Genomic DNA, 13,052 nt, shown 5'->3' on the forward strand with positions numbered 1-13,052 from the left:
CTTCCCGGGCACACACACAGCAGTACCCGAGTACTTCACAGGTCTTTAAAAGACCATTTGCTTGTTAATGAGGCTTTGTTCTTTTTTCACCCCTTCTTACAGCCCCTGTATTTCCACCCATCCACTCCATGCTTGTTGCTGGAACAGTTACCCCCTCCCCCCTCTATTTTTTTTCTTAACCCCCCCCACCCAAAAAAAAATAATTAGACTCTAGTTGCGCCTCTGACTATTGCCTATTCTATGTGTTGAGGACAATGACTGAATGAGGAAGCTCCCTGAAATCTCTTCTATGGTGAACTTGAAGATCCAGGTTGCAGGAACACGTGTCCACTAGCAACCAGTATCCAGTCCTGCCAAGTACCACACATCAGGCATTAGACTAACGAACGCATTTCAGTTAGGGGTGGGCGGGCAGCTACGCTCCGTCCACGGAGCATGCGTAGTGCCGTCTGCTACGCATTTTGCGGTGCGGGCGTAGTAGCCGGCACTACGCATGCTCCGTGGACGAGCGTAGCTGGCCCGCCACCCGCCTCCCTCCCGCCCTCAGTAAATACCCCCTTCAATGTTTAAATAAGTTTAAAACCACTTACCTGGTCCGCGAGCGTCCCGGGGCTCCCTCGTCTTTTTCAGTGCGCGTCTTGAACCCTAATGCGCATGCGTGGCCGCCCGCGCATGCGCATTTCTCGCTAGAATTGCGCATGCGCGGGCGGCCACGCATGCGCATTAGGGTTCAAGACGCGGGCACTGAAAGAGACGAGGGAGCCCCGGGACGCGCGCGGACCAGGTAAGTGGTTTTAAACTTATTTAAACATTGAAGGGGGTATTTACTGAGGGCGGGAGGGAGGCGGGTGGTGCGTAGTGGGGCTACGCGAAGTGCGCAGGTGGGCGTAGTTTCTCGCCCACTTTGCGTAGCTTCGCGAAGCCCCACTACGCTCACTACGCCCAGGGTTACCGGGTGGCACTCCGCATTACCGCATTAAATGTATTGTCATGCATATGCATAGTGTCGCAGCTGTCACTGAAGTATTGTTGCCTAAAACTTTTAAGTGTAGCAGCTGGCAGCGCGCCACCTGTGGTGTGCGCACGCTGCTCCCGCAGGCTTGGGGCTGACTGTTGCGCTAAGGCTGCTCAGTGCTGGTGCTCATGTTAAAGCGCTCCACATACCTTTGGGTCGAGTTCGCCGCGCTATATAAATCTGCAAAAAAAAGTATGAAAATGTCACACATAGCAATCTGCAACCTTGGCAGCTATGATTTAATCCAGTTATCGCTGCTCAAAAACAATCCGGCCCTTCCACGTGCCTACTACTCCTTTCAGTTAAAAACACAAACTAGCGTTTTTAATCACACACGTGGGAAACGCGTTTATGCTTTATTTTTTTGGCACGACGACGTGTAATTTGTTGACGATCCCTTAAACTGAGCTCGTATTCTGGCAGCTAGCCGCCCCCTTTGAGTCTACGCCAGCCAGCCTGTACCAGAGCGACGCAGCTGAAGGACAGAGACACGGTCCCCTGGCGCACAGTCGCCTGCAGCATGGGGCCACATGCTCAGGACTCACACGGCAGCCCCCCAGCACAGAAGGACCTCTACAGGGACACGTGGGTGCGGTACTTGGGTGAGTTAGGGGCTGTTGGAGAGCACAGAGTTACAGGCGAGCCATGGGGGTCTGTCGGCGTGTGGGACGGTTGGCAGTATCGTGGGAGGTGGGGGTGAGGCTCTTTAGACCTATCAGTGTGTCGTTTTCATACAACCGTTATGGAACTCCATGGACGTATGCGTATCCGCGTGCCCTTGGAAGAGCAGCAAAGGGCAGCCAATGACCTCCCTCAGAAGGTCGCTGCCAAACTCCGTTGTTTCTTCTCTCCAAATGGGCAGCGTAGGAAAGTTCATGTTCCCCGAGAGCTGCAGAGTCACCCCAGAGGAAGTCGGAGGTTCCCTCGGTTTTATCACAGAGATAAACAAGGAATGACACATTTATATTGAAATGAACCCTCTGTCATGAAAACTAGTTATACAGCGAGTCTCTAATTGTAATTCTAGTGTCTTTTTTTTTTGCTCACCAATTTTTTTAAATGTGCTTCCATACTCAGTTTGAGAACATACGTGTTTTATAGACATTTCAGCTGGTGACTTGTGGCATCACTAGTTCAAAATATGGCTGTCAACCGCAGTCACATCACCATGCATCAGCTACGTTCTACAGCTACCACATGTCCTCTATGTCTGAGCAGGAGACCTTTTCTCACTCTTTACATTTCCATGGGTGTTAATTTACAACATTAAATTGTACATAGCTAAGGAGTAACATTAAAGTAACGTTTTTTTCACTATACGATTATGAGTGAGTTCATAAGCAACTAAAGATTTTTCTCCTCACAGAGAAAAAATCAGTCTGATAATATTTATCCATGTACAAGTCTATATTTCGTTCTTGTCAACTTAGAAGAAAATGTCTTTCCATTTCAATTGCTCACAGTGCACAAAAGTGGAAGAGCCTGTTTTGTCTGACACACCTTTCAGGAAAAATGTCAGCTTATCAGTGGCAAATGGTTTCTGCTGGATATTGGTTCATGTCTTATTACTTGACAGTAATCGTCAATATCATTGGTCCTAGTCTTCCTTGTCACAGCCTTACTGTATGAGGAGGCCCCAAACTCTGACAGACATCCTTTTAAGTTTTATTTTACAAAAAAGAAATGCCAAACATTGTTTTTTAGTCTTTCTTCGCTCTCCCCAACCCATGCACCTCCTCCTGCTTCAATACCCTTTGCATGCTCGGCAGAATCTTCAGATGGATCCCAATTAATACCAGAAAGATTGTCACACAGACCCTCGTCAATAGCAACCTCGACTATGGCAACACTCTCTACTTCGTAATTTCCACCCAGCTCCTCAAAAGACTATACCTTTGCTGTATCCTTCCTCCTCCCTTCAGTTAAATACTGGAGCCTCCTCGTACTGAAGGAAATATGGATGGGCGAGAGGTAAGTATGAGGAGTATGACAAGAAAGACTAGGTCTCAGGGTGGGGGAGATTACTGGTAAATTACAAATGTATTAGGAATAGCCCATGTACCTGCTCTGTGGATTTCTTCTAAGGGACTGCCATTTGTCTCTGACCAGGAAGTAGCCACTTACATTGTGGAACAGCCTTGCAAGTTTCTAGGAACTGCCCCCCCCCCCCCCCAAAGGATAGTAACCAGGGCAATGGTATGACTCACCCACCTCCATAGAGTTGCTGGTCTTTTTCCCGTATAGCAGGCTCAAAGGTTAAAAACAGAATTTAAATAGCAGAAATATACAGCACACACTAAATGTATGATGAGAGCGCTTCTCATCATTAAAAGACAAAAGTATAGTGTCAAAAGAATGAGAATCAAAAACTGGTAGTGCAATTACTTATCAAATGTAGAACTGAGATGTGGCTTTTGGAGAAACTCCAGGACATAGGTGTAGTAATATCATATCTGGAAGAGTAAATAGTAGTAGAAATAGGAATCCACAAAAGTACTTAGTTCCAACCTAGCAGATGTTAGGGCCGCAAGGAATACCATTTCCACTGAAAGGCAAGGACGGGAAGACGTCTCTTAATGGCTCAAATGATGGGCACTGACGTTTTCTCTAAACTGTAGGAATGTTCCAAGAAGGTAGAGGGCTAGGAACTACCATTTGTTTTGTAAACTGAAGCTCCTAAGCAACCTGGACACCCATGGAACAATGTTAGATAGTTTACCCTATGTTTCACAAAAGACACAAATTGTTACCCACTGTGACGGTAAGTTAGAAGCTTCAAATCCTTTGAGAAACCCCTCTCTTAAAAATGGTAGACTTTAAATAGGGTCACAATATCAGGTTTCAACACTCCTTTTATTTGCACCAGTTTTCAACATTTCTTCAGTGTTAAACAAAACATGCTTATGTGGATGGTTTCCAAGAAGATTGATTACAAATGGCTACCTCTCAAAAGCAGTCTTGCTGTTATAGCTCAACCTCCACGCCTGGAGGTGAAGGCATAACAGAGTCTGCTGGGAGAAGGAAACCAGAGGGAAAGCTATGCAAGTGTGTCTCTATTTTCTTTTGATAAAGGTATTGAAACCAAGGTCCGCGTGTCCAGAATGGGGCAACGAGCGTTACTATTGCTGCCTCTCCCCCTGAATCTTCTATAACACCATATCAACAACCAGGGACTATGGGGCTTTTTTTTTTTATAGAGGTCCAGCATACATGCCCTGTCAAGTAATAGGAGAAAAGGGTATGCAGTTCCTCGGGGTGGAGAGTGAGAGAGAGAAAAAAAAGAGAAAACACAGAGGTGACAAAACAATAGAGGAAGGGGATTCCTCTTGTCGGAACTAGGGTCCTCACACACCCAGCAAGCTAGGTGTCATGCTTCATCATATGGACCTGCTTCTCGTCGGGTCGGTGCTGCAATACCCAACGGGCACCCATAAAGGGGCTCTTTAGCGGAGATCTTTTGTTCCTGGCCGTATAGTGCGGTGCGTGTGAGGGGCCTAGTGGTGTAGATGTGAGTGAGTAGAGGTGATTTAAAACAAGTTGGATAATTCAAAATGTGACTTTTATTCAGGCTGGCTATCCACCTGCTTAAAAACAAACTAAAAGTGGCAGCTTGCTGACATCAGGGTTCAGCTCAGCTATGCTCATCTCCGATGGTCAACATGTTTCATGCCTCGCGGTCCTAGTGCTCCTCGGCAATTCTTCAGGACCACGTGTGGAAGAACTATCTACACGTTCTAGTGGGTGCAAATGCTACCTACCACGTTAAGTACTATGGGAACAGTCTCTCCATGAATGTCAGGTAACTGAAGGATAAATGTCAGAATTTCCCCCTTATTATAGGCCTGTACGTATATATATTTGTTAGCATGATGTATCTATATAGTTAGTTTGTTTGTATGATGAGTATATTGATTAGTTAGCTTTGTATGGGAAAATGTACATTATCCGCATGTATTCCATGTTAGTTAGTCAGTGGAAGAGTCAACTCCATTTTGTGGCCTTAGCTCGACTTTAGGCCAGTAACACGTGACTTTCTGTCCAGTAAGCAAAATCCCCGGTTTTGAGTTATGGAGAGGCAGCTGAGGATGGGTTGCTTCTCCTCTGCGTTAGAACCTTCAAGGCTGCAAGTGGATGCAAGCCTGATAAGCACATTCCTGGAGGTGCCAGGCGAGTCCTCCCGAGCGTTAGGCAGGAGGGAGTCAACTTCTTTGACCTTGCTATAATGAACAGAGCTATTTCGACTCTGCTTTGCGGCCATATATGGTCTTTCCTATGAACCACCTGTACCAACTTGTATTTTTCCTTTCTTGGGTAATGACTTGAGACTGTAACAGTATATATGTTGCCTGCTGATTATGTGTCTAGGCTTCTCTGCGAGCCTCGAAGGGTGAGGTTGAGAGAGGCTCCACTTCGAAGTGCTTTGTATGATAAATGATTGAACTTACTTCACTGCCAACTGACTGATTATTGGCAATTGGTATTGGGGGGGCTATTGGTAAGTATAGCTCTATAGGTTATTTAGTTTTTTGGTACATCATAACCTAAGAGAAATATATAAGGTAGCCACAAGAGTTTCAATGAAGAGTACCACCTGCTCCAGTCCATGTTTGGAGCGGTACTGGGACACCTAGATCTGGTGTCCTTGGGTGACAAGATTGCAAGATTGCACAAACATCAGATAGAGCCGTGAACACCATCACACGATTTAGACAGGTAATGGAAAACGGTCTTATTGCCATTGTACCATGTGCAGAAATGCAGCTGGGGAGGTGACCATAAGGAACACATCTACGAGTAGTCCAGAGCCCCTGCTAGAGCTAGAAGGGCCAATCGTGATGTGCTTGTTATGTTATGTTATGTTAAGGGGGTTTTATATAGCGCTCAGCTACTCTGACCGAGTGTCCCGGCGCTGGGAGGCCTAGACTGAAAGAGTGAAGAGACGTGGATTACTGTAGGAACAACTGATAGAGCGCGCAGGTCACCTGACCAACCAAATTTACCATATACGTATCGGGCCCATAAAATTCAATTTATCATATTCATTAATCAGGTGACCTTACACTCTACTACCAGTAACCCAGTTCCTTCCTATATATTTCTATTGTACCCGACTTACCAATCCACCGTTACGGGTACCTAATGACCACGATGAATCAGGGAGCTAGCTGTGAAGAAAAGGCAAAACACAATACCAAAATACTTATACTTTATATATTCTATTTGTACTATAATAACCACAAACTCAGGAAGTTTTGAAAACCTTTATCTAAAATTCATCAAGCTCAGAAAACATGAGATTTACAACGAGCAAGCAATCGATAACCACAATTACAAAGAGCACGTATCCATAAAGGAAGTATATAAGACCAACCATTTGTGAATTTAAAGGGAGGTAAGAACAAGGAACATGCTAGGCAGCAGTTTCAGAATTTAAACTCAGTTTGGAGAGACTAAAAGACGGGGGAGAATAAAGAGCATACTAGAATGTCACAGTGAAATATTTCCCCATAAAGAGGACCTATAGATAAAATGCAGATATACCATACTAATAGACTGGTGCAATTACTTAAATCAACTAAAAGATGGGTAAAACAAAGAACATCTGTATATCGTGACCTGAAAAGGAAATGTACTCAAAGGATGGGTAGAAAATGGAACATGCTAGAATAACGACCAATATCGTATGAGCTTTCATTCAGTGGGTTTGCGAAAAAGCATGGAAAATCAATATGTGCAAAGATATGTCTTTATTGAAGCAAAAGACAGAAAAATAGAAAGGTGCAGTATAGAGTTTCAGCACTATATTTACCTAGAATGGTGTGAAGACCAACCCTGGCTACAGGTCAGTTAAGAACAGGAAGGACCCCAAAGGAAACCCGTCATCAGCAGGACAGCAGGTGCAGAATGGACACCCCAGGACAGGACAGGAAACCCAGATTAGGATCAGGACAGGACCACCAGGATAAGACCAGCACCCGCAGTTTAGAAGAAACGCCTGCGCTCCACCCTCTCTGCAGCTATCGGCCAGAACCCCGATTGGGTTATCAATTTCCCCAGCAAAGTGCTCCGCCAGCACTTAAGGTTTAAAACCTCTAGAGTCTATGGAAAGTTCGGACCGAGTGCTCCGCAGCCCTCTGTATCAAGTCACCTATTGAGTGCGTTTGGTCAGTGACAGGTCCGCTATTCGGACAAGTCGGACAATTTCTCTAGCTAAACATAGGCTAGTTATACTGTTTTCGGGTCAGTGTACCACCCCCCAAATGTTGCAAGTGTCAGAATCCCCAATTTCGATTGGTCCCCAAGTAGGATAGGTCAACACACCAATCATATTTTATTTCTACAAGCTCACATTTACATACTCTGGAACCGCCTATTGATTTTGGGGTTCCCATGATCTACTCTATGGAATACAATGAAAACGTATTCATTTGCGAGACATTTTAGCTTCTTCTGCTGGGTGAAGGTGCATCTTCCCAGGCACATCTTGGCTAGGACTTCGGGTTGGCACCGCTTCAATGTCACCGGCAGAAGACTGTCATGCGCAGTACGGTAACTCAATATGGATTCACGAGTGTCTCGCAGACCCTCAAGAACGCGGTACATGAAAAGTAAGCGAAAACAAATTAAAACACAGAAATAAATGAATACACTGTATACCATGAATAGCTACTCTATACCCCTTATTTTATAATATCTATAGCGTTAGGGTAAATGCGGAACAAACGACTTTGCAAAAGCAGCTTTGCAAGCACAGAGCATATGAGGAGACAAAGCGGCCATATTAGCTGTATTGCGCATGAGCAAACATTTCCCACCAGAACTGCGAGTACGTCACATCACGTGAGTGTGACTAACGCATGCGCAGAAGAAACCCCGCCAAGCAGCGGCCATTTTCAGTGGCAAGCGTATTAATGTTAGTAAACACATAGGCAAGCTTCACTGGGACACACAAAATGTCAGAATAACAGGGAAATTAGTAAGACAAACAGGTTGGATTACTTTGTTACATATTATTCGAGGTTCATGAATTCAAGCAAGTCGCGTAATATGCGAATCCTTGCTCCATCAATCCCCTCTTTGATGATATTTACTATCATCACAAAACCAATGGAATCAGATGCCAACTTTTCTCACACTTTGTTCATTTCAATTTCTTCTAACATTCGATTCAACTTTTCTTTAACTTCTTTGTTAGGGTGAGAATTCTTCACCCTTTTATAAATCTGATTATTCAGTTCCTCCAATTCAAGTTCATCCACACTCCGTTTCACGCCTCTTTTGTTCACAGTATACTTCTTTTGGTTTTTGCGACATTTGCAACAGACAAATATAAGGAATATGATAAAACCTACTACTGCAATTGGCATCAGTACCTTTAACAAAAACCCTTTACCTAAATCAGAAAACCAATGACCTACAGCGGCGAGACCATCAGTGAGTCTCTTCCAGGCACTATCAACCTCCAGTGGTTTGAGTTCCTTTTCCAAATTTGTAATGTTCCTTACATACCCTTTGATTTCCACACTTTTATCCGGTATGTAAGTGCAACAATGTTGCGCTTTCAGCATTCGGCAGACTCCGCCCTCTTTTGCTAATAAGGTGTCAAGAGCAAGTCGGTTTTGTAAAACCATGGATCTGATCGCAACCATTTCGGTATTGACCATCAGAAATCCACTCGCAGTGTCAGTAGCTAACCGATCCACTACTGTAGACAATTTGCAAATTCTGTGTGTGTTCAGAACCACTCCCACTGCTGGTATCAATGCACTAAATATACTACCCATTATTTCACCTACACTTTCTCTTCTACTACGCACTAAACTGTTAGTGTTTTCACTGCTTCCAGCAATTTCATTCACATGGTATATTTTCGGGAAGACAATGCCAAAATAACAGCTTCCATACCAGTGATCCGGCAATTTGAAATAAGCCTTGTTTCCACATATGTAATAAACTCCGGGAAACACAGGTTCTGACCCATTTTTAAAACCCCATCCTCCAATTACCTTGTAATTGTGTTCACATTGACTGGAACCAATGAAAATGTTATTATAATAACTAGTCTTTTCTCGGTGAAGACAAAGCTTCCCCTTTCTCTCGAAATCCAGCAACAAAGCAGGACTAGCTCCACCATTTGAGGTGCTTCCCATGCTTTCAGCCCACTTAGGAATTCTCTGCTTTTTATCATTCGCCTTTCTTTGGAAACTTTCTCTCCTTTTCTCTGCCATGTTTAGAAACATTTTTTCTTGTTCATGTAATGAACAGGTCAAGGTATTTCTATGTGCTTCACCTAAATCTATGGTACCTATAGTCAGAAAATATTCTCCCATATAACGTGTCACGTCACTTTTGGTATGTACAGGATTCAGATTTCCACGTATAGGAAGTTCAGAAAATATCACGTCTGAGTTAGAGTAGTAATACTGTAACGGTCCTCTTTTGTAGAATAGGCTAGCTAAAATACTACAGGAAATTCCATCTGTTAATGGCAAGTGATGGTAAGTCACTCCCTCAGCTACAGAAGTAGGTAGCTTCATGCAAACATAACAGTCATCTATTTCCATGGTTTCTACATAATGCACTAAAAGGTTAGCGAATACATTTAAATGAGTCTGGTTCTTTACTCCAAGATAATGCAGTCCTTCCTCATCTAATGCTTCTAAGTCCGGTTTAGTTTGTCTAATGCTAAGTGCTTTCTCATGTCCTTCCACACTTTGTGATGTCGTTTCTCCTCTATTTTTTTTCACAGTCTCTGTGGTGTCAGTAATAGTACTTTTACTCATCATATAAGGAATAATAATTGTTAGTCCTATCCATAATATTAACACTAAGGCTACACTACATATACATACTTTACAGCATGTTTTACAGCAATTACGTCTAGGTCTTCCATTCACATTTGAATCAGACATTTTTGCTCAAAAGAAGCGTTTCAACCCCTCTTTGTAACTTTGCACAGGTAGCTTACACTGAGCACTTCAGGTTGGCTCGTCTTCTTCGGCAGACTGGTCAGTAGTCTGTTCTTCGTCACTTATTTCAAGATCCTCAAATTCCTCCAACACCTGGAAAGTCCATTCAGGATCCTGATACTTTTCGTTCAGTCTTTTTATTCAGGCACTTCTTCGCATAGTGCTTTCTCCAGGTAGCTCTGTTTTACTTAAAGCTTGTTTCCTTTGCTCAAGCTTTTCTTCTACTGTTTTCAGTCTCAGTCTCAGTCTTTTGATGTACCTTTTCTTGAGTCTTTTAACTGGCACTGTGATTGGGCTTTCGTCTAATGCTCTTTTATTTTCGTTCAGTTGTGGCACTTCTGCTTCTGCTTCTTCCCTTCCTGTCTGACTAGTCCCAGGTCTTATCTCTTTTTCTTCTGCCTGGTAACTAAGCTGGCCTGGTTCAGGTGTATACTGAGTTTGACTTTTGAGCGTTTCAATTTCTGTATCCTGAACACATTTGTCTATTTCTATCTGATCCTGTTCAAGCACTTCGAACCTTTGATTTTCTTCCGCTTGAACTTTCGCCCTTGTTTCTATCTGTCCCTTTTCAATTTCGGGAGTTCTTGGAGGTGTGTCGATCACTTGTTCTGTCCCTATCTGATCTTCTTCTTCTTCAGATTTTACATGGATTTCGATAATCTGATTGTCTTCTCCTATTCCTGTCTCTTCCTCACTATTCCAATCTCTGTCTGAGTAGGTTTGACTTCTTGTTCTTATAGGATCATCTGTCAGGTCGATTATGGGTATCCACTCATCTCGACTGGTGCTCGGTTGTTCGTCATCAGCTACTTCAGGACCAACGTCTGGATACCCCTCAGCTAGACAACCTTCAGCGTCAGTTTTCTTGTCTTCGTTCACCTTCTTGGTGTGGCTGGCATGGATCCACTTCGGCACACCAGCACACTTCACCGCTGTCGTGGTCACCAGGATCACCTGTCTTGGCTTTCCCCACTTCGGTGCAAGGCAATTCGAACGGGTGTGCTTCTTGAGTACCACCCAATCGCCTGGAATCCATTTATGGACTGGAGTTGCTGGACTGGCGACGGCGTCTTCCCCAATCTGGCGAGAGATAGAACGCACTTGGTCATCCAGTTGCTTGCAGTACTCAAGTACCAAATCATCAGAAATGCTTATCAGTTTGTGTCCTGGTACCCATGCTTGTCTCATCACTCTTCCCATTAGGATCTCATGGGGACTCAGGCCTGTATTTCGGTCTGGAATACTTCGGATTCCCATCAGAACAAGAGGTAAAGCCTCTATCCAGTTCATGCCAGTAGATTCACACATTTTCCCTAATCTCGACTTGATGGTGCCATTTACTTGTTCCACCACTCCAGAAGCCTCTGGACGGTATGCACAGTGCAGGTTTTGTGTAATCTTGAAGGCTTTACAGAGCTGGTCAATTATTTCATTTTGGAAATGCCCACCTCTATCTGATTCAATTGTGACTGGAACCCCGTACCTAGGTATTAGTTCTCGTAGTAACAATTTGGCTACAGTGATGGCATCATTCTTTTTGGCTGGGTACGCTTCTACCCATTTTGAAAATAGGCAGACAATGACAAGAACATATCTCATTCCTTTGCACATGGGTAACTGGATGAAGTCAATTTGTAATCTTACAAAAGGACCTCCTGACTTTCCAATTTTCCCTATTTCAACTTCTGTTCTCTTCCCAGCGTTGAACTGTTGACATGTCAAGCACCTCTGGCAGAGAGACTCTGCTACTTTCCTGAACTTCGAGCTGTACCATGTCTGTTGGAAAACACGTATCATGGCATCCCTACCAATGTGTGTATCTCCATGTATCAATCTGGCCATAGAAGCAAGCAAGCGGTTAGGCAACACAGACATACCATCAGGGCCCACAATGACACCATCCTCGCTTCTCTGTTGACAACCAAGCTTTCTCCATTTTCCCTTTTCCTTTGGTGTCGCAGCATGCTGCCAATCTCTCAATTCTTCCCATGTAGGCACATCCTCAAACACCATAAGTTGGCAGCTGTTTCCATATCCCCCCAATTTGATATTGACAGACATTCGATGTCTGGCACAATGTTGGGCTACTTGGTCAGCATAATTATTGCCTACTGTCACATGGTCATTGCCAGATTTGTGAGCAGCACACTTGACCACTGCCAATTCTTTTGGTAACTGGATTGCGTCCAGTAATTCTTGTACAACTTTCCCATTTCTGATAGGAGTACCTGAAGAAGCCAGAAACTCCCTTTGCAGCCACAATTGGCCGAAGTCATACACAACCCCGTAACCATACTGACTGTCAGTATATACGGTTACTCTTTTATTTTTCCCAATTTTGCAGGCTCTTGTCATTGCAACCAATTCAGCTACTTGTGCAGACTTTACTCCAAATAAACAGGATGCTTCTATAGTGCGTGATACCGTGACTACAGCATAAGCAGCACTTAGGCCTGCAGTTTCATGTCTCAGACATGAGCCATCCACAAACCACTCCTAATCTTCTACAGGCAGGGGCATTTCCTTGATATCTGGTCGTGGTTTTGTACTAAATTCAGTCAGGTCAATGCAGTCATGCTCGACCTCTCCCTTTGCTTCTGCAATCAGTGACTCAGGCAACAATGTTGCTGGATTCAATATGCTACACCGAGTAATGACTACATTTGCAGCACCTACAAGGATCCTTTCATACTTAGTCAGCCGACTAGGTGTGAGATACTGTGTTTTAGTTCTGGTCAGTAGGATTACAACTGCATGTGGAACATACACAGTTACATGATGTCCCATAACGATGGACTCACTCTGCTCAAGACTCATGCAGGTTGCAGCTACAGCTTTCAGACATCCAGGTAATCCAGCAGCCACTGGATCCAGGGTAGCAGAAAAGTATGCTACTGGACGTCGAGTTAAACCATGCTCCTGAGTAAAGACTGACAATGCACAATTATCTCGTGTGTCACAAAACAGTGCAAATTCTTTCGAATAATCAGGCATTCCCAATGCTGGAGCTGTACATAGACATTCTCGTAATTTAGTGAATGCTGTCAGGCTTTCCTCGTCCCATTCTA

At 44.0% G+C, this 13,052-nt stretch overlaps 1 protein-coding gene across 1 annotated transcript in view; it reads left to right on the forward strand.

Moving 5' to 3' along the window:
• Window positions 1-1,448: 1,448 nt before the first annotated feature.
• Window positions 1,449-13,052, forward strand: part of MTFP1 (mitochondrial fission process 1) — a 140,797-nt gene continuing 129,193 nt past the window's right edge. Inside the window, exon 1 of the mRNA XM_078667248.1 lies at window positions 1,449-1,617. Coding sequence (XP_078523374.1) covers window positions 1,536-1,617 — 82 coding nt within the window. The 5' untranslated portion in view covers window positions 1,449-1,535. The remainder of the gene's footprint in view (window positions 1,618-13,052) is intronic.

The sequence above is a fragment of the Lissotriton helveticus genome, chromosome 11 (assembly GCF_964261635.1).
Source record: "Lissotriton helveticus chromosome 11, aLisHel1.1, whole genome shotgun sequence".
NCBI classification, from domain to species: domain Eukaryota; kingdom Metazoa; phylum Chordata; class Amphibia; order Caudata; family Salamandridae; genus Lissotriton; species Lissotriton helveticus.